Source organism: Ceratotherium simum, chromosome 33 (genome assembly GCF_057802395.1).
Source record: "Ceratotherium simum simum isolate JZ-2026a chromosome 33, ASM5780239v1, whole genome shotgun sequence".
Lineage (NCBI taxonomy): Eukaryota > Metazoa > Chordata > Mammalia > Perissodactyla > Rhinocerotidae > Ceratotherium > Ceratotherium simum.
Window position 1 is genome coordinate 17506521 of NC_141932.1, and position 27991 is coordinate 17534511.

General features: G+C 42.1%; 1 protein-coding gene across 1 annotated transcript; it reads left to right on the forward strand.

Moving 5' to 3' along the window:
* Window positions 1–47: 47 nt before the first annotated feature.
* ZNF235 (zinc finger protein 235) lies at window positions 48–27991 on the forward strand. Its single transcript, XM_087421617.1, has 5 exons — window positions 48–75; window positions 1589–1651; window positions 4806–4932; window positions 6786–6881; window positions 25090–27991. Exons 2-5 carry the CDS (start codon window positions 1637–1639, stop codon window positions 27066–27068), a joined length of 2217 nt encoding a protein of 738 aa, XP_087277743.1. The 5' UTR covers window positions 48–75; window positions 1589–1636; the 3' UTR covers window positions 27069–27991.

Here is a 27991-nt window from a genome sequence, read left to right on the forward strand (position 1 = left end):
TAGTCCAAGAACTGTGTATAGAAGGCGGCGCTTCCGCTCCCGGAAGACGAGGTCGGGGCGAGTGCTGCGAGTGAGGTGAGTGAACCCCGCGTCCCGGCGATCCCTCCGAGCCGTCTCGTGGGGCCGGCAGCGACCCGGTCCTGGCTCCCGGGAAGGGGAAGCCGCGGCCGGCGGCGGCGGGCGGGATGCAGGCAGCGGTGGCGGTTCGGGGCGGGCTGGGGTCGTGCTCCGAGTTAGCGGGGCTCCCGCGCTCCGCTCCCGGAGCTGCCAGCCAGCTCTGCCTCTTCCTCCCGGTAAAATAGTGGGCAAGTTACTTGCTCTCTCCTCGCCTCTGTTTCCTGATGGCTAAAAAGGATTATTTCCTTCCCAGTGGTGTTCTTGTGAGAATTAACTGAGATTACTTATGGAAAGCTTAAAAACAGTGCTTCGTGCCTAGTAAAGTGTTGGATGTTTCCATAATTCTATGGTAGTATTCAGAGAGGCGCCCTGTTGTTGGGGAGCTCCTGCGAGCCCGGGATGGGGTCGGAGGTCCAGCTGCAGGGCCACTGTCCTGAAGGGGGGCAGAATTTGTCACCCCAAATATGCCAGTTTGGCAGGAGGATTATTTTGAGCTAAAGGCAATCAAAACCCAGCGGATTCAGGAAAAGCTCTTTTCCTGCCCCCTCAACTGGCTAAATTTCCATGGGAAAGGTGGCCTGTACCAGGAAGAGAGCTGTTACCTTTTGACCTAAGAAATTTATCTGCGTAACAGGGCAGCCTTTGTTTTCTAAACATCTCCTCTGTCTTCCTGTGAATGGCCTTCCTCCCCTTTGTATCCCAGACCCCCACCCATTTCCGTAGTTCAGGATATATAAAGCTCAATTACCTGGCTGTCCTTTGAGTCTTCATATCTTTATGAGGCTCCTGTGTGGTAGTTAAATTTGCTTTTCTACTGTTGATCTGTCATATATCAATTTAATTGTTAGACCAGCAAAACAACCTAGAAGGGAAGAAGGGAGAATTTTTTTGCACCCCTGCAGTCCCTTCACTGATCACTGACCGATGTGGGCTGTTCCTGGATTCCTGCACTCTTTCTAGACTCTTGTTTAGGAAGGAGAGTTATCTTCAGCAGGATCCTGGGGAATGTTCTCTGTGGTTTATCCAGATAGAGAACAATCGTGATCACGGCTTTGCAGAGTGGCTGATGTGAGTCCATAATAAGTGTCCAATATCGTGTAATAACCGTGTGCTGTTGATCTAAATGCAACATCAGTTCTTAGAGGGGTTTTCATTGGTTGTGATTTACTGCCAGGCATTTTGGCCCCATTAAGTTATACTGCCTGCCTGCCTCTCATTTCCTGTGATACCCAGTCTCAGGAGTAGTCTGGGAGCTACAAGAAGCTCTTGGGTTAGGGCTGTTGTGCGGATTGTTCATGAACACAGGCAGCTGGCTGAGGGGGCCCAGGGGAAGCTGGAATCAGCGCCTGTTCTCAATAAACTATGTTGCCACTGCCTCTGCCTAGAGAAGGCGGCATCTTCTGTTGCCATGGAGTGCCACGTGGACCAGCAGCATCCCTAGCATCTCTCATGATGGCCTTCCCTTCCCCAGTTTTGCCTTCCCAGATCTCTGCCTTTCCCCGGAAGGAAGAGGAAAAGAATGACCAAGTTCCAGGTAAGTTGGGTTTGCTTTTCTGTTTCTTTAAAAAGACATCTCATTTCTTAAAGATTTGACACGTTTTCTCCTGCCTGGGAACGGTAAAAGGGAACCAAAAGCACTTAAGGAATTGCTATACGCCAGGCTCTTGTTTTTTGTTTATTTTCAAATAATCGTTTGAAAATTAAACGATATTTTTAAAAAATGAAGAACAACTCGCACATTATAAACATGTTTACAAATCAGCTATTGTCATTTTCCTAAATTCCTTTTCATTTGCATTTATAATGCATATATTTGTAATCATAGTTCAAGTACCATTTTGGGTTTTTAAAGTTTAATTTTGTATCACCTACAACTTCAATGGCCACATCATTTTCCATAGTTTACCTCATATTTTTCCCCATTCTCCTTATTTTTGTGGTTTATGAATTTTACCATTTTTAAGATGTTTGCAATGACAGTTTTCCTACATATAACCTTTCTTCCCAGACAGGAACCTGAGAACTCGACCATTTGTTTCTTCCTTAAAGTTTTGGGGACTCAATTGTTTTCTTACATGTGGTGCCCCACATTTTGTGAAAAGATTGTCTAAATTATGGCTTGCTGCAACGGAATCCAACTGATACTGAACTCGGAGAAAATAATTTTAGTTGTTTTCAAACAAGAAGAGCTAGATTCTTTTCTAAGTTAAACCATGTATGTATTATAGTTAAGTATCCGTTTTATTCCTTGACACTTTAGTATATTTTAAAGAAGTACATACTTAGTTTTAAAAGTCTTTAGCTCTGGGACTTGCCAGGCATTTACTCCATAGAGCAGCTGTGTGAGGATATCAGTGGTCTTATCTGCATTTTAACGTGAAGAAGCAGGTTTCTGAAGCTTCAGATACCTACTGAGATCCACTCAGAGTCCAGCTGACACTCAGGTTCCCAGTGCCTAAGCCAGGAGTTTCAGGTGTGCAATTAGGGTAAATGGAGAGATCCAGAAGAAAAGCGACTTCTCCATTCGGGGCCCTGAGGCCACGTTGAGAGTGTACCTGGCATGTCTGCTGGATGGAGGACTCCAGAAATAACACTGCCCCTCACCTAGTTCCTTTTCTTTTTTTTTGTTTTTAGGAAGATCAGCCCTGAGCTAACATCCATGCCAATCCTCCTCTTTTTTTTTTTTGCTGAGGAAGACCGGCCCTGAGCTAACATATAGTGCCAATCCTCCTCCTTTTTTTTTTTTTTTAAATTCCCCTTTTCCCCCCAAAGCCCCAGTAGATAGTTCTATGTCGTAGTTGCACATCCTTCTAGTTGCTGTATGTGGGACGCCGCCTCAGCATGGCCGGACAAGCGGTGCATCGGTGCGTGCCCAAGGTTCTGAACCCCGGCCGCCAGCAGCGGAGCGTGCGCACTTAACCGCTAAGCCACGGGGCCAGCCCCCACCTAGTTCCTTTTCTTAATGCCTGTCTATTCTTTGCCAGATGTGTCAACGGATTTTTAGTACATAACTGCTCAGAACTCTAGGCAAAACAAATGTAGAGATGAGCAGAGTCTTGAGATGAATAATTTTTATTTCCATACAGAAAAACACCATACAGAAAGTTATGAGACAAGTAGGAAACAGGAGTAGGGGTGAGGGTGGGAATTTATACATGCTAGAGAAAGGCTTGATATTCTCAATAGGAATCTTATTGATGCAAAAGGTACCCCAGTAGGATTATGAGCAAAGGAAATAAACAGGCAATATGTGAAAAATATATATCGAAAGACGATCTTTTTAAAAAGTTAAGTAAATGGAAATTTTTTAAAAAGCTGTTTTTATCACTTACCCAGTTGCCCAAGATTTAAAAAATAAGATAATGTCCAGTTTTGGCCAGAGTATGGAGAATCAGGGACACTTCTAATCTCTTACAGGAAGAGTTAATTGGGAAAATTGCCAATTTACTAGCAAAATAAAGGTCCATTTTTTTTTTTTTTTGAGGAAAATCAGCCCTGAGCTAACATCTGCCAATCCTCCTCTTTTTTTGCTGAGGAAGACTGGCCCTGGGCTAACATCGATGCCCATCTTCCTCTACTTGATATGGGACACCGCCACAGCATGGCGTGACAAGCAGTGCATCGGTGAACGCCTGGGATCCGAACCGGCGAACCCCAGGCTACCGCAGCGGAGCGTGCACACGTAACCACTTGCGCCACCGGGCCGGCTGCAAGGTGCATATTTTTTGACAGTGCAATTGCTACTTCTTGAAACTTATCCTAAGGAAACAACCAGAAATGTTGGCTGAGACCCATGTAAAAATATGTTTTTTGCGACATTATTAAAAATTTAAATTTTTAAAATTATTGTGTTATTTAATTATTTAGAATGGTTAAATATATTAGATCATCACTTTTATGGAATACCATGCACCCAGGAATAGTGACAATAATAGTGACGGCTGACATTTTTTAAGTACTTGATACGTGTCAGATACTATCCTAAGTCCTTTACGCAGTCTCATTTAATCCCTTCAAGTACCCTATGAGGTAGTACTGTCATACAGATGAGGAATTGACATATGGAGAAGTTAGGTGACTTGTCCAAGGTCACAAAGCTCGTGATGGACAGGGCCTTAGAGGGTGAACTGAGGCACGCAGTCTCCAGAGCCCGTGCTCTTAACCGTGATGCTGGATGCTGCTGCAGTTGACAGATAGGGCGTGTTCCCGAGAACAGAGAATGAACTGCATGCCTGCTCTGGAGGGGCACTGAAGGCCTGTTAGGTTGGCTGGCATTGACGAAATAGTGGTTCTCCCCAGTGACAGAAGGAGATAGGCACTATTAGATACTGTTGGGACTAAATTAACTGAAAATTTCTTACAAAATTTGGCACTCTCAGTCAAATTGTATAACGTGTGTGTGCCATGATTTAACAGTGACAGTTCTAGAGACTCAACTATATACAAGGCACCATGTTACATGTACGCAAGGTATTTTTCTTTTCCTTTTGTTCCTTCCCTCTCCCTTCACCCCCCCAGCGTTTTTGGTGTGATGGTGGAAGGGGAAGGTGAGAACTACTAGAAAGAGTTGTTTAGGTTCCTCAGAATCTAGAATAGCTTCCCACGTGTCTCCCTCACCTTCTCAGTGCTGCTCTTCTCCCAGTGGCCATTGGGTGTAAGATTGAGGTGGAGTGTGTTTGGTGTTGTAGGAGGCACTGACGTTCAAGGACGTGGCTGTGACCTTCAGTGAGGAGGAGCTGGGGCTGCTGGACCCTACCCAGAGGCAGCTGTACCGAGACGTGATGCTGGAGAACTTCAGGAACCTGGTCTCCGTGGGTGAGGACAGAATCACCATCACTCATCCTCAAGCAGGGTTTCTCAGCCTCGGCACTAGTGACATTTTGGGACAGAGAATTCTTTGTTGTGGGGACTGTCCTGTGCATTTTGGGATGTTAATAGCACCCCTGGCCTCTGCCCACTAGTTCAAGGCTTCAGGCCTCCTTAAGGATCAGAGTTTTCCAGTTCCTTTGGAGACATAGATGATGTCTCATAAAGACAAGATGTTTCTAGTCTTGTTATGTTATCTTTTCCAAATGAACTATAAATGAACAGTTGCCTTGGCTTCACCTGGCTTATTTCATTTATATTTTTTAAACTTGTGGATCATGATCCATTGGTGGGTCTTGCAATTAATTTAGTAAGTTGCATCAACATTCTTATAATAATATAGAGTATAGTAACAGTATCAGAGCTCCTTAGCAAGAATGGTGCACATCATAGCTGTAACTATTGTTCACACTAAGGATGCCAGACTCTGGAAAGGATGTGATGAAAACAGACTTTGGTTAGAAACAGGTTATTTAATCTGTTATTTCAATAATTTATATGGTTGCAGAGGGGTTCCTGGACCCAATTCCAACGTGTGCGTGTGGAGGCTTCCCCGCACCAACAAGCGGTTCTCAGGCGCCAGCAGGGTGTCTGAGAATTCAGTTCAGTTCTGATACTGTCTACCTGGAGATAGGTTCCACAGGTAGAGGGCTCTGTCCCAGAAGACTGCCATCCACTTCAGATATCGGTCGCAACCCAGGTTGTTACCTGTGCCTCTGACCGACCAGCCAGAAACTGGAGGTTCCAAGGACCCCCTCCAACTCAGGATGCCAAGCACAAGTCCAGGTTCTTACCGATTGGCTATAAATCAGAGGTTCCCACAACCCTCTCCTCAAATGGCTCACAGAACCCAAGGAAACCGGTTTACTCCTGTGATTACTGATTTATTACAAAGGATATTAAAGGATCCAGTCAGCAGCCAGATAAAGAGATACATAGGACGAGGCCCTAAACAAAGGAGCTTCTGTCCTCCTGGAGCTTGGGGCCCGGCACAGTGGCACAAGGAAGTGTTCTGATTTCCCAGTGTGGAAGCTCTCCAAAGAAGGACCAATGAGCTGTCCTTTTGGGTGTTGTATTTTTTTGGAGAGGAAGATCAGCCCTGAGCTAACATCCATGCCAGTCCTCCTCTTTTTGCTGAGGAAGATTGGCCCTGAGCTAACATCTGTGCCCATCTTCCTCCACTTTATATGGGACGCCACCACAGCATGGCCTGACAAGTGGTGCGTTGGTGCGCGCCCGGGATCTGAACCCCGGGCCACTGCAGCAGAGCGCGTGCACTTAACTGCTTGTGCCACCGGGCCAGCCCCTCCTTTTGGGTTTTTATGGAGGCTTCATTATGTAGTCATGATTGATTAAGTCATTGGCCATTGGCAGTTGATTCAACCTCAAGTCCCTCTTCCCTCCCCAGAAATTGAGGTTGGATTGAAAGTTCCAATCCTCTGTTCACGTGGCTGGTTCTCCAGGCAGCCAGCTCTCACCCTTGGGTGGGGTCCAGAAGTCACCTTCATTAACGAATAAGAGACACCTGGATCACTCTCAACACTTAGAAAATTCCAAGGGTTCTGGGACCTGTGAGCCAGGAACTGTGGATGAAGACCAGATACATTTCTTAGGGATCACAATATTGCAGTGATAGTAATGTATTTCTAATGATACTAAATGTATTTCTTACAATGGGTCATGATAAACAATGTTTGATAAACGGTGCTGTGGGCGAGGGGCAGAGCCTTACATTATGGGATTGGAACCAGAGTTTCTCAGTACTTTTTGTCTTTAATGTTTTCATTTAAATCTTTTCACAGGGCATCAGTCCTCCAAACCAGATATGATATCCCAGTTGGAGAGAGAGGAAAAGCTTTCAGTGAAGGAGATTCAGGCTCAACGAGGTAGTCACTCAGGTGAGAACTGGGCAGCTGAAGTCTTTGTAGGTAACAGCCTCATTATTCTGCCTCTGTTCTGGATAATCTCTTCTCCACACAGCAACCAGAGAGACCCTTTGAAAACATCAGTCATATCATGTCACCCCTCTGCTTCAAACCATCTGCTGGCTTCCCATTTGACTCAGTAAAATCCAGAGTATTTAAGGGGCCTGGAAGGCCCTATGTCTGCTCAGTCACCTAGCTTTACCATTCAGCCTACATTTTTCTCCTGTATCTCCCCCTCCATTTGTCTCTGCCAGCCTCACTTGTTCCTCAGAGATGACAGTTATGCTTCTGCATCCAGACCTTTTCCATTCTTTTCTCTAGCTGGAGTGGTGCTGTCCCATAAACTTCCGACCTCTCTTTCTTACTCATTCATGTCTCTGCTCAGAAGTCATTTCACGCGAGGCCTTCTCTGACCATGTGGTTTAAAATACCATCTTCCCATCACTCTCCATGTCCTTAACTGGCTTTAATTTGTGTCTAAGCCCTACATCACCCAACTTTAACATATATATATTTTGTTAATTGTGGTAAAATATACATAACATAAAGTTTATTTTAGGGCCGGTCCCGTGGCTTAGCGGTTAAGTGCGCATGCTCTGCTGCTGGCGGCCCGGGTTCAGATCCTGGGCGCGCACCGACGCACCGCTTCTCCGGCCATGCTGAGGCTGCGTCCCACATACAGCAACTAGAAGGATGTGCAGCTATGACATACAACTATCTACTGGGGGTTTGGGGAAAAAAAAAAGGAGGAGGATTGGCAATAGATGTTAGCTCAGAGCCGGTCTTCCTCAGCAAAAAGAGGAGGATTAGCACGGATGTTAGCTCAGGGCTGATCTTCCTCTCAAAAAAAAAAAAATTTATTTTAGCCATTTGTAAGTGTACAGTCCACTGGCATTAAGTGCATTCACATTATTGTGCAACCATCAACACTGTCCATCTCCAGAACTTTTTAATTATCCCAAACTGAAACTGTCCCCATTAAATAGTGACTCCCCATTCTCCCCTTACTGCTAGTCCCTGGTAACCACTGTTCTCCTTTCTGTCTCTATGAATTTTACTGTTCCAGGTACCTCATATAAGTGGAATCATGCAATATTTGTCTTTCTGTGTCTGGCTTATTTCACTTAGCATAGTGTTTTCAAGGTTCGTCCGTGTTGTAACGTGTCAGAAGTAGTGTTTTTAAGGCTGAATAATATTCTGTTGTATGTACTTCTCACATTTTCTTGATTCATTTATTGGTTTTTGGGTGGTTAGCACTGTTTGGTTATCGTGAATAATGCTGCCATGAACATGGGTGTACAAATATCTGTTGAAGTCCCTGCTTTCTCTTCTTTTGGGTATATACTCAGAAATGCTGGATCATGTGGTAATTTTTTTTTGTGTGTGTGAAATTTTTGTTGTACATTATTGTTTATCAGTCACCATATAAGTGCATCCCTCCACCCCTTATGCTCACCCCCCACCTCCTCTAGCCCCTGGTACCCACCAAACAGTTCTATCTGTCTGGGTGTTGGTTTATCTTCCACATATGAGTGAAATCATGCCCTGTTTGTCTTTCTCTTTCTGGCTTATTTCACTTAACATAATACCCTCCAGGTCCATCCATGTTGCAAATGGGACGATTTTGTCTGTCTTTATGGCTGAGTAGTATTTCATGGTATATATATTACCACATCTTTATCCATTCATCAGTCAAGGGACTCTTGGGTTGCTTCCATGTCTTGGCTATAGTGAATAATGCTGCGATGAACATAGGGGTGCATAAGCCTCTTTGATTGTTGATTTCAGGTTCATTGGGTAGATACCCAGTAGTGGGATAGCTGGATCATAAGGTATTTCTATTTTTAATTTTTTGAGGAATCTCCATACTGTTTTCCATAGAGGCTGCACCAGTTTGCATTCCCAACAGCAGTGGATTAGGGTTCCCATTTCTCCACAGCCTCTCCAGCATTTGTTGCTTTTCGTCTTGGTGATTATAGCCATTCTAATGGGTGTAAGGTGATATGTTAGTGTGGTTTTGATTTGCATTTCCCTGATTAGTGATGTTGAGCATCTTTGCATGTGCCTATTGGCCATCTGTATATCTTCTTTGGAGGAGGGTCAGTTAATTTCCTCTGCCCATTTTTTGATTGGGTTGTTTGTTTTTTTGTTATTCAGTTGTGTGAGTTCTTTATATATTATGGAGATTAGTCCCTTGTCAGATATCCGGTTTGCAAATATTTTTTCCCAGCTGGTGGGTTCCCTATTCATTTTGATCCTGGTTTCATTTGCCTTGTAGAAGCTCTTTAATCTCATGAAGTCCCACTTGTTTATTTTTTCTTTAGTTTCCCTTGTCTGAGTAGACATGAAATTCAAGAAGATCCCTTTATGGCTGATTGTGAGTAGTGTGCTACCTATATTTTCCTCCAGGAGTTTTATAGTTTCAGGTCTTACCTTCAGGTCTTTGATCCATTTTGAGTTAATTTTTGTGTATGGCAAACGACGATGGTCTACTTTCATTCTTTTGCAAGTGGCTGTCCAGTTTTCCCAGCACCATTTAGTGAAGAGACTTTCCTTTCTCCACTGTATGTCCTCAGCTCCTTTGTCAAAGATGAGCTGCCCATAGATATGAGGTTTTATTTCTGGACTTTCAATTCGTTCCATTGATCTGTGTGTCTGTTTTTGTACCAGTACCATGCTGTTTTAATTACTATCGCTTTGTAGTATGTTTTGAAGTCAGGGATTGTGATGCCTCCAGCCTTGTTCTTCTTTTTCAGGATTGCTTTAGCTATGCAAGGTCTTTTGTTGCCCCATATGAATGTTAGTATTCTTTGTTCTATTTCTGTGAAGAATGTCCTTGGGATTCTGATTGCGATTGCATTGACTCTGTAGATTGCTTTAGGTAGGATGGACATTTTAACTATGTTTATTCTTCCAATCCAAGTGCATGGGATATTTTTCCGTTTCTTTATGTCATATTGATTTCCCTCAATAATGTCTTATAGTTTTCATTGTATAGGTCTTTCACTTCCTTGGTTAAATTTACTTCTAGATATTTTATTCTTTTTGTTGGAATTGTAAATGGGATTGTCTTCTTGAGTTCTCTTTCTGTTACTTCATTGTTGGTATATAGAAATGCAACTGATTTCTGTAAGTTGATTTTGTACCCTGCCACTGACTGTAGTTGTTGATTATTTCTAATAGTTTTCCAATGGATTCTTTAGGGCTTTCTATATATAAGATCACGTCATCTGCAAACTGAGAGTTTCACTTCTTTGTTACCTATTTGGATTACTTTTATTCCTTTTTCTTGCGTAATTGCTCTGGCCAGAACCTCCAGTGCTATGTTGAATAAGAGTGGAGTGGGCACCCATGTCTTGTCCCTGTTTTCAGAGGGATGGCTTTCAGTTTTTCCCCATTGAGTATGATGTTGGCTGTGGGTTTGTCATATATGGCCTTTATTATGTTAAGGTACTTTCCTTCTATACCCACTTTCTTGAGAGTTTTTATCATAAATGGGTGTTGGATCTTGTTCAAAGCCTTCTCTGCATCTATTGAGATGATCATGTGGTTTTTATTCCTCGTTTTGTTAATGTGGTGTATCACATTGATTGATTTGCAGATGTTGAACCATCCTTGTGTCCCTGGTATAAATCCCACTTGATCATGGTGTATGATCTTTTTAATGTATTGCTGTATTCGGTTTGTCAATATTTTGTTGAGGATTTTTGCATCTATGTTCATCAGGGATATTGGTCTGTAGTTTTCCTTCTTAGTGTTGTCTTTGCCTGGCTTTGGTATCAGGGTGATGTTGGCCTCATAGAATGTGTTGGGAAGTGTTTCATCTTCCTCTATTTTTTGGAATAGTTTGAGAAGGATAGATATTAAGTCCTCTTTGAATGTTTGGTAAAATTCTCCAGGGAAGCCATCTGGTCCTGGACTTTTATTTTTTGGGAGGTTTTTGATTATTATTTCAATCTCTTTACTTGTAATTGGTCTATTCAGGTTCTCTATTTCTTCTAGATTCAGTTTTGGGAGGTTACATGAGTCTAGGAATTTATCCATTTCTTCTAGATTGTCCAATTTGTTGGATAGTTTTTGATAGTATTCTCTTATAATCTTTTGTATTTTTGTGGTATCTGTTGTAATTTCTCCTTTTTCATTTCTAATTTTATTTATTTGAGCCTTCTCTCTTTTTTTCTTGGTGAGTCTGGCTAAGGGTTTGTCAATTTTGTTTATCTTCTCAAAGAACCAGCTCTTTGTTTCATTGATCCTTTCTACTGGTTTTTTAATTCCAATTTCATTTATTTCTGCTCTGATTTTTATTATTTCCCTCCTTTTGCTGACTTTAGGCTTAGTTTGTTCCTCTTTTTCTAATTCTGTTAGGCGTAGTTTGAGGTTGCTTATTTGGGCTTTTTCTTGTTAAAGTGGGCCTGTATTGCTATGAGTTTCCCTCTCAGGACTGCTTTTGCTGCATCCCATATGAGTTGGTACGGTGTATTTTCATTTTCATTTGTCTCCAGATATGCTTTGATTTCTCCTTTAATTTCATCAATGATCTATTGGTGGTTTAGTAGGATGTTGTTGAGTCTGCACAGCTTTGTCACTTTCCCGGTTTGTCCCTTGTAGTTGATTTCTAACTTCATGGCATTATGGTCTGAAAAGATGCTTGTTATGATTTCAATCTTCTTAAATTTATATAAGCATGCCTTGTTTCCCAGCATATGGTCTATTCTTGAGAATGTTCCATGCACGCTTGAGAAGAATGTGTAATCTGCTGTGTTTGGATGGAGTACTCTGTATATGTCTGTTAAGTCCATCTCATCTAGTTTTTCATTTAGGTCCATTGTTTCCTTATTTATTTTCTGTCTGGATGATCTGTTGATTGATGAGAGTGGGGTGTTAAGATCCCCTACTATTATTGTGTTGTTGTTAATATCTCCTTTTAGGTTTGTTAATAGTTGCTTTACGTACCTTGGTGTTCCTGTATTGGGTGCATATATATTTAAAAGTGATATGTCTTCTTGGTGGAGTGTCCCTTTTATCATTGTATAATGCCCCTCTTTGTCTCTCATTACCTGTTTTATCTTGAAGTCAACTTTGATATAAGTATGGCAACACCTGGTTTCTTTTGTTTGCCATTAGCTTGGAGTATTGTCTTCCATCCTTTCACTCTGAGCCTGTATTTGTCTTTAGAGCTGAGATGCATTTCCTGGAGGCAGCATATTGTTGGGTCTTGTTTTTTAATCCATCCCACCACTCTGTGTCTTTTGATTGGAGAGTTCAGTCCATTTACATTTAGGGTAATTATTGATATATGGGTCTTGTTGTTATTTTATCACCCTTTCTGGTTCTTTTGTGTTTCTTTTGTTTTTCGTCCCCTGTGTTTCGGACTACCAATGAAGTTTCGTAGTTCTGTATGGGGGTTCTCTTAGTTTTCTCTTTCTTTATCGTGTGTGATTCTGTTCTGATTATTTGGTTAGTCGTTACCATGAGGTTTGTATAAAAACTCTCGTGGATGTGATAGTCCATTTTTGATGACCTCTTATTCCGTTAGACAAAGTCGATTCGATCCCTTTCCTCTTCCCCTTCTATGTTATTGTTGTCACATCTTATTCTTTCTTGTGTTGTGAGTTTGTGTTTAACATGATGAGGTTATATTTATGCGTGGTACTTACCTTCCGTTGATCTTTGATTTTATAATTGTTTGCTCTTCTATTTTGATATAGGACTGAAATTTTTCTGGTTTTGACGACCTATTTTCCTCCTCGTTCAAAACTTTGAATCCTCTTTCTCTTTTTTTCATCAGGGATGAGGGCCTTCTTAAGCACTTCTTGTAGTGGGGGTCTTGTGGCAGTGAACTCCCTTAGCTTTTGTTTATCTGGGATAGTTATTATTTCTCCATCATATCTGAAGGATATTTTTGCTGGATAGAGTATTCTTGGCTGAAAGTTTTTGTCCTTCAGAATTTTGAATATATCGTTCCACTCTCTCCTAGCCTGTAAGGTTTCTGTCGAGAAATTGGCTGAGAACCTGATAGGAGATCCTTTGTTATTTTTTTTTGTCTAGCTGCCCTTAATATTTTTTCTTTGTCGTTGACTTTTGCCAGCTTTACTACTATATGCCTTGGAGAGGCTCTGTTCATGTTGATATATTTAGATCTATTGATTTCATTCACTAGTATTTCCAGCTCCTTCCCCAGATTTGAGAAGTTCTCAGATATTATTTCTTTGAACAATATCTCAGATATTATTTCTCTGCTCCTTTTTCCCTCTCTTCTCCCTCTGGAATACCTATAATCATTATGTTGGATTTCCTAATTGGGTCAGATATTTCTCGGAGGGTTTCTTCATTTCTTTTTAGTCTTAGTTCTCTTTCTTCCTCCATCTGGAGCCATTCTGTATTGCTGTCCTCAATATTGCTAATTCTTTCCTCCATATTGTCAGGTCTGGTGCTTAATTCTACTAAATTTGTCTTTATCTCCTCTATTGTGTTTGTCATCTCTAAGATTTTTGATTGGTTTTTTTTTATAGTTTCAATCGGTTTTGTGAGGATACTCCTGATTTCACTGAATTGTCTGTCTGTGTTTTCCTGTATTTCATTAAGCTTTTTTATGATGGCTATTTTGAATTCTCTGTTGTTAAGATTATACATTTCTGTGCTTTCTGTGTTGACTTCTGGGTGCTTGTCATTTTCCTTTTGGTCTGGAGATTTACTATATTTTTGCATGGTGCCTGTTGGGGTTGGCTTACCTTTCCTCATAGTGAAAATATATGTTCGCAATTTCCTCTTGCTGCTGCTGCATGGGGGTCAAGGGCTGTGGATTCTGGCCCGCCTCAATCCATGGGCACTCTTGTCGGCCCCTGGCTGATCTGCTGTGTGGCTGAGTGGAGGCTGCTGGGGAGGAAGCGTGGAAAGAGCTGGAGCTGGAGAGCAGCTAGGCCGAAGCAGCTGGGGCTCAGGTGCGGGTGGGTTGAAGCAGCTGCAGCTGAAGTGCCGCTGGGCCAAAGAAGCTGGAACTGGAGCGCGCTGGGCCGAGGAAGGAAAAGCTGGAGTGCCGCTGGGCCAAAGAAGCTGGAACTGGAGCGCGCTGGGCTGAAGAAGGAGGAGCTGGAGAGCCACTGGGCCAAAGAAGCTGGAACTGGAGTGCACTGGGCCGAGGAAGGAAAAGCTGGAGTGCCGCTGGGCCAAAGAAGCTGGAACTGCAGTGAGCTGGGCCAAAGAAGGAGGAACTGGATCGCTGCTGGGCTAAAGAAGCTGGAGCTGGAGTGCGGTGGGCCGAAGTTGCTGGTGCCAAGTCAGCTGGAGGCTGCCCACAGGCCAAGCCGAAGCAGCTGGAGCCCGGGGGAAGGGGGGGCGGTCAAGCCGAAGGAGCTGGGGGTGGAGCATGTTCCAGCCGAAAGAGCTGGGGCCGTGGCTTGGTCCAGCTGGTGCAGCTGGGGCTGTGGCATGATGGGGACTAAGCTGCCACTGTCTCGGGTGTGGGGGTGCAGGCTTGCCCCACAGTTGGTCAGGCCGGGCGTCGGGGGGCCGCTGCCTGTGGGCTTGAGGCGGTCACGCTGCCCCTGCTGGTGGGGCCTGGGGGCCTGGGGCCACTGCCTGGGGGAAGGGGCTGAGCTGAACCGCCGCTGTGCTGAAGCGCCAGTTGGGTGGGCCAGGTGGGGGAGGGGTGCTTACTTTCGCCTCCCCGATCTCAGAGGTTTCTCGCCTCGCTGTCGCTCTCAGCTCTCCTGAAGGGCTAGCTTGTTGAAACTACTCTTGCAACAGTTCTGCTCCCTCCATAGGGGGATCCCCTCAGGCTGTGAGGGGTCTTGGAGAGCGCTGTTTTTCACGTGGCGACCCGCCCCTCCCCCTCCTCTGAGAGCCGTGTTGTCTCAGTCTCTGCGTCGCAGTCCTTGGGAAAGGAAAGGAGCTCCTGTTACCTCCTTCCAGTTTCTCTGTAGATTCCAGCATCTCCGTCCTTGGGTGTATGGCTGCCTGGGTGCCTGAGACGTCCCCTGTGTTGTGTGAATAGCTTCTGTTGGAATAGACTTTCTGTTGAATGTCCTTTTTGTTGTTTCTTAGAGGGGGAAAGTTCAATGGGGGAAGCTCACTCCACCATGATGCTGACGTCACCTGGATCATATGGTAATTTTGTTTTTAATTTTTGAGGAACCACTGTTCTGTTTTCCACAGTAGCTGCATCATTTTATGTTGCCACTCACAATGCACAAGGGTTCCAATTTTTTGCGTCCTCATCAACACTTGTTATTTTGTTTTTTCCATTAACAGCCAGACTAGTGGATGTGAAGTGGTGTCTCATTGTTTTGATTTGCATTTCTCTAATGATTAGTAATGTTGACCATCTTTTCATGTGCTTATTGGCCATTTGTGTATCTTCTTTGGAGAAAGTCTATTCAAGTCGTGCCCAATTTTGAATCAGGGTGTTTGTTTTTTGTTGTTGAATTTTGGGTTTCTCCGTGTATTCTGAATATTAATCTCATATCACATATGGTTTGCAAGTACTTTCTCTCATTCTGTGTGTGGCTCTTTTACTCTGTTGATAGGATCTTTTGATGCATAAAAGTTTTTAGTATTCATATAGTCTAATTTGTCTATTTTTTCTTTTGTTGCCTGTGCCATTGGTGTCATATCTAAGAAATCATTGCCGAATCCAATGTCATGATGCTTTTGCCCTGTTTTCTTCTAGGATTTTTATAGTTTTAGCTCTTATGTTTAGGTCTTTGATGCATTTTGAGTTGCATTTTGTATATGGTGTGAGGAAGAGCCCAACTTCATTCTTTTGCCTGTGGATATCCAGTTTTCCCAGAACCATTTGTTAAAAAGACATTCCTCTCCCCATTGAATGGTCTTGGCACCCTTGTCAAAAATCACTTGATGATATATGCAGTGGTTTATTTCTGGGCTCTCTGGTCTGTTCCTTTGGTCTGTGTGTATGTCTGTATTTATGCCAGTACCATACTGTTTAGGTTACTGTAGCTTTATAGTAAGTTTTAAAATTGGGGTGTGAGTCCTCCAACTCTTTCTTCTTTTTCAAGATTGTTTTGGCTGTTCGGGTTCCTTTGAGATTCCATATGAATTTTAGGATGGGTTTTCCATTTCTGTGTTGTTGGGATTTTCACAGGGATTGCATTGAATGTAGATCACTTTGGATAGCACTGACATCTTGACAATAATAAATCTTGCAATCCATGAACATCGTATGTCATTCCATTTTTTAATGACTTCTTTAATTTCTCATATCAGTGTTTTGTAGTTTTCAGTGTGTAAGACTTTCACCTCTTTGCTTAATTCCTAAGTATTTTATTCTTCTTGACGGTATTGTAAATGGAATTGTTTTCTTAATTTCCTTGGCAGGTTATTCATTGTTTGTGTATATGGATGCAACTGAGTTTTGTGTGTTGACATTGTGTCCTGCTACTTTGCTGAATTCATTTATTAGTTTTAACGGCTTTTTTCTGGAATTCCTAGCCAGGCAGTCATCTTCTCACTTACCCATCCTTCCTATCTTCTCTGTCCCTCTCTTCTAATACTTAAACAATCACATGACCTAGGTCAAGTTTTCTGGTAGAAGTTTCAAATATGATATTTATAGAAGTCACTGATACATCTGTGCAGGTAAGGAGAGTCCTGTGTAGGAAAAGAGAAGAAATTACTGAAATGTTGAACTCTTTGTAATTCTGAGTAAGTTCAAATGTAATTTGTATAATTTGGTGATGTTACATGCTGTTGGGTCGGCTCCAACTCTGTGAATGAGTGGGTCCAGCATGTCCTGTCCTCAACCCTACACAACTCCTGTAGACTCGTGCCTGTGGCTTCCTTCTGGAATCAGTCAATTACATATTTGGTCTTCCTCTTTTCCTCTGCTTTCTACTTTTCCCAGCGTTATTGTCTTTTCCAAAGAATCCTGCCTTCTCATGATGTGTACAAAGTAGGAGAGCATCAGTATTATCACTTTTGCCTCCAGCAATAGTTCAGGCTTAATTTGCTCTAGGACCCACTTGTTTGTCTTTCTAGTGGTCCAGGGTATCCATAGAGCTCTCTTCCAACACTGTATTTCAGATGAATCAGTTTTTTTCCTGTCAGCCTTGTTCACCGTCCAGCCTCTGCACGTGTACATAGTAATTGGGAATATGATAGTGTGGATAATCTTGGCCTTGGTCTCATATGACTCTTCCTTACACTTGATGATCTTTCCTAATTGTTTCATTGCTGCCCTTCTGAGTCTCAGCCTTCTCTTGATTTCTTGGCTGCAGTCTCCATTTCCATTGATGACTGAACCAAGGTAAACAAAATCTTTAACAATTTCGATGTCTTCATTGTCTACGTTAAAGTTGTGTAGTTCTGTAGTCATGATTTTTGTCTCCTTGATGTTCAAATGCAGTCCTGCTTTGGCACGTTCTTTCACTTCTGTCAGAAGTCGTTTCCAGTCTTTGCTGCTTTCTGCCTGTAAGGTGGTGTCATCTGCGTGTCTTAGATTGTTTTCTGTGAATTTGCAGTCCTCTTTCATCCTAAGTCTAGCCCAGCTTTTCATATGATATGTTCTTCATGCAAATTAAACAGATAGAGAGATAAAATGCACCCTTGTCTGACATCTTTGCCTATGGGAAACCATTCTGTCTCTCCATCCTCTGTCCTGACAGTGGCTTCTTGTCCACAATACAGGTCACACATCAGGACCATCAAGTGCTGAGGCACCCCCGTTTCTTTCAGAGCAGCCCATAGCTTTTCATGATCCACACAAAGGCTTTACTGTAGTTTATAAAACATAGACTAACCTTTTGAAATTCTTTGGAGCACTCCTGTAGCCAACAAAAAATTGCAATTAGATCTCTTGTGCCTCTCTGTTTTCAAAATCCAGCTTGGACTTCAGGCATTTCTTGCTCCATATAAGGTAAAAGCCTTTGTTGCAGCACCTCGAGCATCACTTTACCTGCATGGGAAATTAGAGCAGTGGTCCTAGAGTTACCACATTCCTTGGCTCTCCTTTCTTGGGGATGGGGATATGTGTTGTGCATTTCCAGTTTGCAGGCCCTTGTTTTGTTTTCCATATTTGTTGGTGTATTCTTGTTAGGATTTTGATAGATTCAGTCTCTGTAGCTTGAAGTAATCATCAATATCCCTTCTACCCTTGGTGACTTACTTCTTCCCAGTACTTTCAGGGCAGCTGTCATTTCAGTTTCTCAAATTACAGATTCTTCCTTATAGAACTCTTCGTCAAAGGCATCTGTCACCCTTTGCCTCGTCTGTATAGATCTTCAGTATATTGTTGCCACCTTCTGATCAGACACTGTGCTTCCCTCTTGGTCATTCAGCATTCCTAATCTAGGTTTAAATTTCCCTTTGATTTCTTGAATCTTCTGGAAGAGACCTCACGTTGTTTGTTTTTTGTGGTTCTAACTCTTTGCATTGGCCGTTATACTGGTTCTCTTTATCTCTATGTGACAGTTGCTAAAAAACTGGCTTCAGGATTCCAACCCTACTTTTGTTACCTTTTACTTTTGCTTCTCACCTGTCCTTAACAATGTTTAGTGTTTCTTCTGTCATCCATCTTGATCTTTCTTTTATTTTGACTTGAGGCATTGTCTTTTTGCATTCTTCCTTAATATGCCTGGTTTCAGTCTATAGTTCTTCTGGTTCTCAGTCAGTTAAGTTTAACAATGCAAATCTGTTTTTTATGTGGACTTTAAATTTGATGGGAATGTTGTTAATGTTATCTATTTGGCACTGTGATTTGGTAATAGTCTCCACTAATTTATCATAAGTATTCTGAGAAGCACTTTATGTGCATTTAGTCCTTACAATAGTTCTGACCACCTCGGTGATGTAATTAATCTGTTTTTTATAGGATGAAATTTATGCCTTAGAAAAATATTACATAGCTTGCAAGTCGGTGAGTCAGGATTTAAAGCCTGTTTGCTCTTGGTACAGCCCCTGATTTAAGCCTGTTAACATTTTTATGGATATCTGAACTGCCAGTTTGCCATTTTCCTGCAAGTGCAACATCTACTACAGAGTGGAAGAACTTAAAAAATGTGTAAAACAGAAAATTAGTTAATTCTAAAATTGTGTATGTGCTTCATTAAGATATTCATATAGTAAACCACCAAAATGGGGACATGCATGATAAAAATGATGTAATGGGATACCGTTTGTAACCCCACAGTTGAGTTCAGTTTTAACATTCATCATCACGTCTTTTCCTGTTACTGAGAATTGAACTGATAATTTAAAAAGTTAATTCTCTGCTTCTCCACCCCTCCCCACACATACACACATAATCTGGATGGTCTACCTTTTCTCCTTTCTGTGGCTTTAAACTTTTTATTATGAAAATACTAAAATACAAAAGTAATGAAGATGTTACAACAACAGTCTATATGTATCCTACCATCTCAACAATCATCAACTTTCTGCCGTCCCCATTATATCTATCCTCCTACTTGTGTTTTTGCTTATGTCCAGATCACCCATAGATATATCAATATCCATCTACAACAATAACTCCTTATTGTCATTTGACACCTATTCTGTGATCACCAAGGACTCATGTATATTTATTTTATACTTTGGGTTATAATGCAATATTGCGTGGTTTATTTTGCTGTCAAATTGTTGCTGCTTTGACCATTTGGAGCTCTTTCAGGTTGGCTCCTGTATCCCTTTGTCATGCCCCATCCTTACATTTTTTGAGCATTTCCTTATTCTGACTCTACAAGATGCTCCGCCTCACATTGTATTTTTCTTGCCCAACCTTAGATTCAGCCATATGTCTAAGAACCCTTGGTTCCTTTGATTGGCAAATGGTATTAGAAACCAAGATCTGTGTACTAGTCACATGCTTTTTAACCATCCTTATTGAGGTTACATTTACTATATTTACATGTAGTAAAATTCCCCCTTCTTAAAAGTAAACTTATAATTTTAGATGTACAGAAATGTTGCATCAATAGCATAGAGAGAGTTCCTGTAAACTTCTCACCTGGTTTCCCCCATTGTTAACACTTTATATTATTACCATGGTAAATTTGTCAAAGCTACGAAATTCACATTGGTACATTACTATCAAGTAAACTCCAGACTTTATTTGGATTTCACTTATTTTCCGTTAATGTCCTCTTTCTGTTCCAGAATCTGACCCAGGGTACCACATTGCATGTAATTTTCATTACCTCCTCAGTCTCTGGAGCTCTCTGACAGTTTTTCATTCCTTACTTGTTTTTCATAACCTTGACAGTCCTGAGGAAATTCCCCCTTTTTAAAAAAATTGTGGTTAAAAAAATACATAACAAAATTTACTATCTTAGCTATTTCTAAGTGTACAGTTCAGTAGTGTTAAGTATATTCACGTTATTTTGCAACCAATCTCCAGGATTTTTGCATCTTGCAGAACTGAAACTCTACCCATTAAACCACAACTCCCAATCTCCTTTCTCCCCAACCCCTGGCAGCCACCATTCTACTTTGTGTTTCTATGGAAATTCACCCATTTTTAAGTCTACAATTTGATAAGTTGACAAATACATACAGTCATGCACCGCATAACAATGTTTCGGTCAATGATGGTCCCGTAAGATTATGACGGAGCTGAAAAATTCCTATCGCCTAGAGACATCATAGCTGTTGTGAAGTCGTAGCACAATGCATTGCTCACATGTTTGTGGTGATGCTGGTGTAAACAAACCACTGCACTGCCAGTCATATAAAAGTATAGCACATATAATTGTGTACAGTACATATTTCTTGATAATGATAATAAACAACTGTTAGCCGTTTATGTGTTTACTATACTATACTTTTTATCATTATTTTAGAGTGTACTCTTTCCACTTATAAAAAAAGAAGTTCACTGTGAAACAGTATGCTGTGTCATGCTGGCAGCAGCCTCATGCATCTCATGTTTACTGCATCTCCCGATTGCATCATTTTCTCTTGTGGTTGATTTAGTCTCGTGTTGTTTGTTCATCATGGCCCCTAAGCGTACAAAATCCACCACTAATGTTGCCAGTAAGTGGCCACATCAAGTGATTGACCTGGAAATGAAATGAAAAGTGATTAAGTACCACGAAGACGGAAAATCAGTGATGGTTATTGCTCGCCAGTCAGGCATGACCCATTCCACCACAGCTACGATGTTGAAGAAAAGGAACAACATGATGGAAGCTGTTAAAGGGTCTGCTTCATTGAAGGCAATGAGACCCACAGAAATTCAAGAAGGGCCTAAATCAGACATGGAGAAACTTCTAATGACCTGGATTGAAGACCAGACACAGAAGTGTATCCCTCTTAGCACCATGACGATCATGCCAAAGTGAAAAGTTTGTTTGCAATGTTGAAAGAAAAAGCTAGACCTGACTATGATGTTGAATTTACTGCTAGCTCTGGGTGGTTTAAACAATTCAAGAATCGTTATTCATTACATAATGTGAAAGTGAGTGGTGGGTCTGTGAGTGCTGATGTGAAGGCAGCTGAAGAATTTTTGGAAACTCTAGATAAGCTGATTGTGGAGGAATATTACTTGCCAGAGCAAATATTCAATGTGGATGAAACTCCCTACTCTGGAAACAGATGCCCGAAAGGTCTTTTGTCCATAAGGAGGCCAAGTCAGTGGCAGGTTTCAAGGCTTTTAAGGATAGGATAATAGTCTTACTGTGGGGGAAATGTTGCAGGCTACAAATTGAAACCCTTTGTGATCTGGCACAGTGAGAGCCCCAAGGCCTTCAAGCATATCAATAAACACACACTACCAGTGTACTACAGGAGAAATAAGAGGTCATGGAGGACCCAGCTCCTCTTCCAAGATGCCCTCCCGAATTGCTGTGCCAGCAAAATGGAGAAGTACTGTTTTGCAGAATAACATACTTTCTAAGGTTTTGCTTATTGTTGATAATGTTCCTGGACATGCACCTTTTATTGGTGATCTTCATCTCAATATCAAAGCAGTGTTTCTCTGTCCAGCATCACCTCTGTGATCCGACCAATGGATCAAGGAGTTACAGCAGCTTTTAAGGCCTACTACCTGAGGAGGACATTTGTCAGGCCATTGCTGCACCTGAGGAAGACACTGAGAAGACACTGGTGCAATTCTGGAAGGATTACAACATCTGTGACTGCATCAAGAACCTTGTTTGGGCTTTGGGTGATGTCACCAAGGAGTGTAATAATGGCATCTGGAGGAAGACACTTGGGCCGGCCCGGTGGCACAAGTGGTTAAGTGCGCGCGCTCTGCTGTGGCCCAGGGTTTGCCAGTTCAGATCCCATGCATGCACCCAGGTACCACTTGTTAAGCCATGCCATGGCAGCGTCCCAAATAAAGTGGAGGAGGATGGGCACGGATGTTAGCCCAGGGCCAGTCTTCCTCAGCAAAAAAGAGGAGGATTGCCATTGGATGTTAGCTCAGGGCTGGTCCTCCTCACACACACACACCAAAAAAAAAAAAAAAAGGAAGAAGACACTCAAGAGGTTTGTCCATGACTTCAAAGGATTTGTTAAGGATGAGGAGGTTGCAAAAATCAACAAGGCTGTGGCTGAGATGGCAAACAAGTTTAACCTGGGTGTGGATGAGGATGACATTGAGGAGCTCCTGGAGGGGGTTTCTGTGGAATTGACTAATGAGTTGTTGGAACTGGAACAGGAACGTGCAGGTGAAGAAGAGGCAAGAGAAGAGGAAACTACAGGAGAAGAAAAAGAAGAACCCCAAGGAAATTCACAGTCAGGGGTTTAGCATAAGCATTTGCAGACCTCAATGAGCTCCTTAAAGAGTTTGAAAACATGGACACCAACACCAAAAGGTTTTCATTCATAGAGAGGAATGTTCATGCTGCATTATTGGCTTACAAGGAAATCTATGATGAATAAAAGAAGCAAACCACCATGGACATATTTAGGAAGAGAGTGACACCTTGGGAAGAGCCTCAGGCAGGTCCTTCAGAAGGAATGCCAGAAGAAGGCATTGTTATCATAGGAGATGACAGCTCCATGCATGTTATTGCCCCTGAAGACCTGCCGGTGGGACAAGATGTGGAGATGGAAGATGGTGATATTGACCTGACCCTGTGTGGGCCTAGGCTAATGTATGTGTGTGTGTGTGTCTTAGTTTTTAACAAAAAAATTTAAAAAATAAAAAGTTTTAATAATAGAAAAAAGGCAGGGGCCAGCCCGGTGGCATAGTAGTTAAGTTTGCGTGCTCGTTTTCAGTGGCCCAGGTTCAAAGTTTGGAATTCTGGGCACAGACTGATGCATCGCTCATCAAGCCATGCTGTGGTGGCGTCCCACACACAAAATGGAGGAAGATGGGCACGGATGTTAGCTCAGGACGAATCTTCCTCAGCAAAAAAAGGTGAATTGGCAATAGATGTTAGCCCAGGGCCAGTCTTCCTCACCAAAAAAAAAAAAAAAAAGAAAGAAAAAAGCTTATAAACCAAGGATGTAAAGAAAGAAAATATTTTTGTACAGCTGTACAGTGTTTGTGCTTTAAGCTAAATGTTATTACAAAAGAGAAAGTTAAAAAAAATTAAAAACTTTATAAAGTAAAAAAGTTAACAGTAAACTAAGGTTAATTTATTGAAGAAAGAAAAATATTTTCAATAAATTTAGTGTAGCCTAAGTGTATGGTGTTTGTAAAGTCTACAGTAGTGTACAGTAATGTCCTAGGCCTTCACACTCACTCACCACTCACTCAATCACCCGGAGCAACTTGCAGCCCTGCAAGCTCCATTCATGGTAAGTGCCCCATACAGGTGTACCATTTTTTATCTTTTATGTTGCATTTTTACTGTACTGATCTGAAAACTATGCCACTGTTCCCATCAGTGCTCAGTCAGATGAGACAGAAACCAGTCACATGGGCATTATTCAGACTAGCCAGAACATTGTAAGCAAGTTCTGTTCCTTCCTTTCCTTCCTGAGGGAGGAGCCAGGACTGGGCAGCCTCCTGCCAACCACACCACACTGTGTCAGTGAGGGTAGAGCAAGTGGAAACGCTCGGAAATTTTGTTGTTTTGAGTTCAGCTTTTTTCTTTGGTTAGATGTTCTCTAGTTGCTGCAGCTTGTTAACTGGTTTTTAAAGTTCTCAAATCGACTTTTGTCCGTATGTTGTTACTTGCTGTTCCTGTGTGGGAGCAAGGGCTGAAGCTTCCTACTCTCCATCTTGCTTACGTGACTCTCTTCTTTAGCTCTTTGAGTATATTTAAGACATTTGTTTTAAAGTCTTTGGTACTTATGATACCTTTTTTCACAGACAGTTTATTTCTGCCACTTTATTTTCTTCCTTTGAGTAGGCCATATTTTCCTGTTTCTTTGTATGCTTTTATTGCTTTTTGTTGTTGTTGAAAGTTGAGTATTTGAGAAAATAGCCCCCTCTACCAGTCTTTGCAGACTGGCTCTTTTCTGGGGAAGAGCTTCACTGATGTGCAGGGCGCGTTCTGGGCCTTGAGATCTGCCCAGAGTGAGGGCTAAAGGTCTCACTCAGGTGTTTTCCTGAACTAATGTCTTTCCTGGGCCCGTGTGTGTACTTTTTTCCGATTTCCTTGTATACACAGATGGGTTTAAATCTCTTAATCTCCCAAAAAGTGTCACCCCAGCTTTTCAGGGACTTGGTGTTCTAGTGGATTCCTTCACACACAGTCTCTTTTCCTAAGTTTCTACAGGTCTGTAGTCTCCTTGCAGCTTCCACGAGCAATGTCTACTGCTGATTTCCATGGCTTTTCTCTATCCTTTCTTCAAGTCAGACAAAGCAGACACCAGTTCTTCAGGCAACCCAAAGGCAGATTAGAATATTGTGAAGAAAGTCTGCTCTGGTCCTGCCGAGTTTGAGGTAGGGAGGTGGGCTGCTGCATCCTTCAGAGCACATGGTACCACAAGTAAAAATTCCAAAACATTTAAAAGTAGTTGTGTAGAGTGGGAAATTGGAAAAAGCATTCACACAGCCGCAGGCAAGAAACGTGCTCCGAAAAGACCTGAGAAGAGCCTAAACCCTCACTCTGGGCTGATCCCAAATTTCATACCATTTTAAATCTGGCTTTTTCTTGATTGGACGTTCACTTGGTTGCTGTAGGCCTTTGACTGTTCTTCAGAACTCTAATAAACTTATTTTCGCTGGTCTCTAATTGCTTTTTTAATGTTTCCCTGGGGGAACAAGAGCTTGGAGCTTCCTAGTCCACCATCTTGCTGATGTCACTCTCTCTGTCCTTAATTCTTTCAGAAAGCAGAAGTCAGAATGAGGTGGAGACTCTTCATGAAGCAGGAGTAAGGTGCATCTCATTGGGAGAGCTGTCGTGCTGGCAAATCAAGAAACATGGGAGCAAATTAACCAAAAGTCAAGACTCCATGATAAATAGTCAAAGAAGGAGTTCTCAGTTCTCCCGACAGTGTAATTCCCCCTGTCAGTTGGGCACAGGAGTATCCATTCAAGCTTATGTGGATGACACCTGTATCATGAATCTTATAGAGGATCACTCCAGTATTATTGAAAATCAAGAATTTCCAACTGAGAGAGCTCCGAATTCTTGGAGCAAAATATATCTGAATGAGACACAGAATTATCAGAGAAGTTGTGAGCAGACTGAGATGAAAAACAAATTATGTATATTTGCTCCATATGTTAACATTTTCAGTTGTGTTTCACACCACCGTGATGCTGATACAGTAGACAAAAGAGATGAAACTCACAGCAACAAAGATTGTGGTGAAGACATCTTAAAGGTATCACCTCTTGCCCAGCGCAGTATAATTCACACCAGACAGAAAACCTACCAGTGTAATGAATGTGAAAAAGCCTTCAGTGATAACTCCAGTCTTGAACTTCATCAGCAGGTACACTTGGGAAAGTCGTCCCCTATGTATAGTACACATGAGGAGGACACCAGTTATGGCTCTGCTATTCCCGTTCAACAAAGTGTTTGCACAGGAAATAAACGCTACTGGTGTCATGAGTGTGGGAAGGGTTTCAGTCAGAGCTCAAACCTGCAGACTCATCAGAGAGTCCACACAGGGGAGAAACCCTATTCGTGCCATGAGTGTGGGAAGAGCTTTAATCAGACCTCACATCTTTATGCCCATCTGCCTATTCACACAGGAGAGAAGCCCTATAGATGTGAAAGCTGTGGGAAGGGCTTCAGTCGTAGTACAGATCTCAATATTCATTGCAGAGTTCACACTGGAGAGAAGCCTTATAAATGTGAGGTATGTGGGAAGGGCTTCACTCAGAGATCACATCTTCAGGCCCATGAAAGAATCCACACTGGAGAGAAACCATATAAATGTGCAGATTGTGGGAAACGCTTTAGTTGTAGCTCAAATCTTCATACCCACCAGAGAGTCCACACTGAAGAGAAACCATACAAATGTAATGAGTGTGGAAAGTGCTTTAGTTTGAGCTTTAATCTTCATAGTCATCAACGCGTCCACACAGGAGAGAAACCCTATAAATGTGAAGAGTGTGGTAAAGGTTTTAGTTCAGCCTCAAGTTTCCAGAGCCATCAGAGGGTTCACACAGGAGAGAAGCCATTTCGATGTAATGTGTGTGGTAAAGGCTTCAGCCAGAGTTCGTATTTTCAAGCCCATCAGAGGGTCCACACTGGAGAAAAACCATACAAATGTGAGGTGTGTGGGAAGCGGTTCAATTGGAGCTTGAATCTTCACAATCATCAGAGAGTCCACACAGGAGAGAAACCCTATAAATGTGAGGAGTGTGGGAAGGGTTTCAGTCAGGCCTCAAATCTTCAAGCTCATCAGAGTGTCCACACTGGGGAAAAACCATTCAAATGTGAGGCGTGTCAGAAGCGATTCAGTCAGGCCTCACATCTTCAAGCCCATCAGAGAGTCCACACCGGAGAGAAACCGTATAAATGTGACACGTGTGGTAAGGCCTTCAGCCAGAGGTCCAATCTTCAAGTCCATCAGATAATTCACACTGGAGAGAAACCATTTAAATGTGAGGAGTGTGGAAAAGAATTCAGTTGGAGTGCTGGGCTCAGTGCTCATCAGAGGGTCCACACAGGGGAAAAACCCTATATGTGTCAGCAGTGTGGCAAGGGCTTCAGTCAGGCCTCACATTTTCACACACATCAGAGGGTCCACACTGGAGAGAGACCATACATATGTGATGTGTGTTGTAAGGGATTCAGCCAGAGGTCACATCTTGTATACCATCAGAGAGTCCACAGTGGAGGGAGTCTGTAGAAATGTGAGGTGTGGTAATCTTCCAGTTAGAGTTCACATCTTCATCTCCACTGGAAAGTCCTTGCTGATAATTGTGCAAAGTTCCTTCAGAACTCAGAAGCTTCACGGAATCTTCATGGGAAAGAAGCTCCATAAAATGCTGTGTTTTAAGGACTCTGGGAGATTATTTCTTTGCAAACATCAGATTTCACAGATGAGAGAAAACCTATAAAAATGGTCAGTGGCTGTGCCAGAGTTCTGAATGTCCCAATTCTGAAGATGCAACACAACAGAAGAATCTTAAAATTCACTGGAGTCTGCCCAGGAGAGGAGAGGGCTTATAAATGAAGATTTGGAGCAGGACTTGAACAAAAGTATAACGGTGGAGAAAATAGATGTCACTACAACAACATAACCTCTGTGTAGGGAGGGGTGGTTTTCACCACTGTATCTCTACCATGTAGATCTGTGCTTGGCTCACAATAGGTGCCCAACAATTGCTAAACAAAGTGGAGAAGATCCCTATAATTAGGACAGATATTTGTAAATTCTAGTCATTTCTCTACCCTTAATGACATATGCAAAAGGAATCCTGCCAGTAGCCTTAATAGATAAGATTAGTTTCAGGAAATATTGATTGAAGTACAGAAAATCATGTAATACTGCCATCCACAATACTACAAATTTGGACAAGTCTTGTGAGTGGCTCCCATGCTCATCTGCCTCACTTTGTACAGTGTATCATCCATTTTGTTCAGTGTAACAGTATCATCAGTTTGTGTTTTATAGACTGAAAAAAATATTAATCTAATGGTACTGCAATTTATATGATTGGAAATTTTGAACCCCAATTCATTAAGGTGGGGTTTTACTGTACCTATTTGAAGATGACAAAAGTAGTTACTACTGACAGAAAATTTCTTAGTAAACTTGAATTGTTAATA

Bases quoted from the DNA above. Each gene is read 5' to 3' on its own strand.
- ZNF235 (XM_087421617.1), top strand. The intron at 4,933-6,785 runs GTGAGGACAGAA...ATCTTTTCACAG, and splicing joins CAGGAACCTGGTCTCCGTGG to GGCATCAGTCCTCCAAACCA. The intron at 6,882-25,089 runs GTGAGAACTGGG...TAATTCTTTCAG, and splicing joins TCAACGAGGTAGTCACTCAG to AAAGCAGAAGTCAGAATGAG.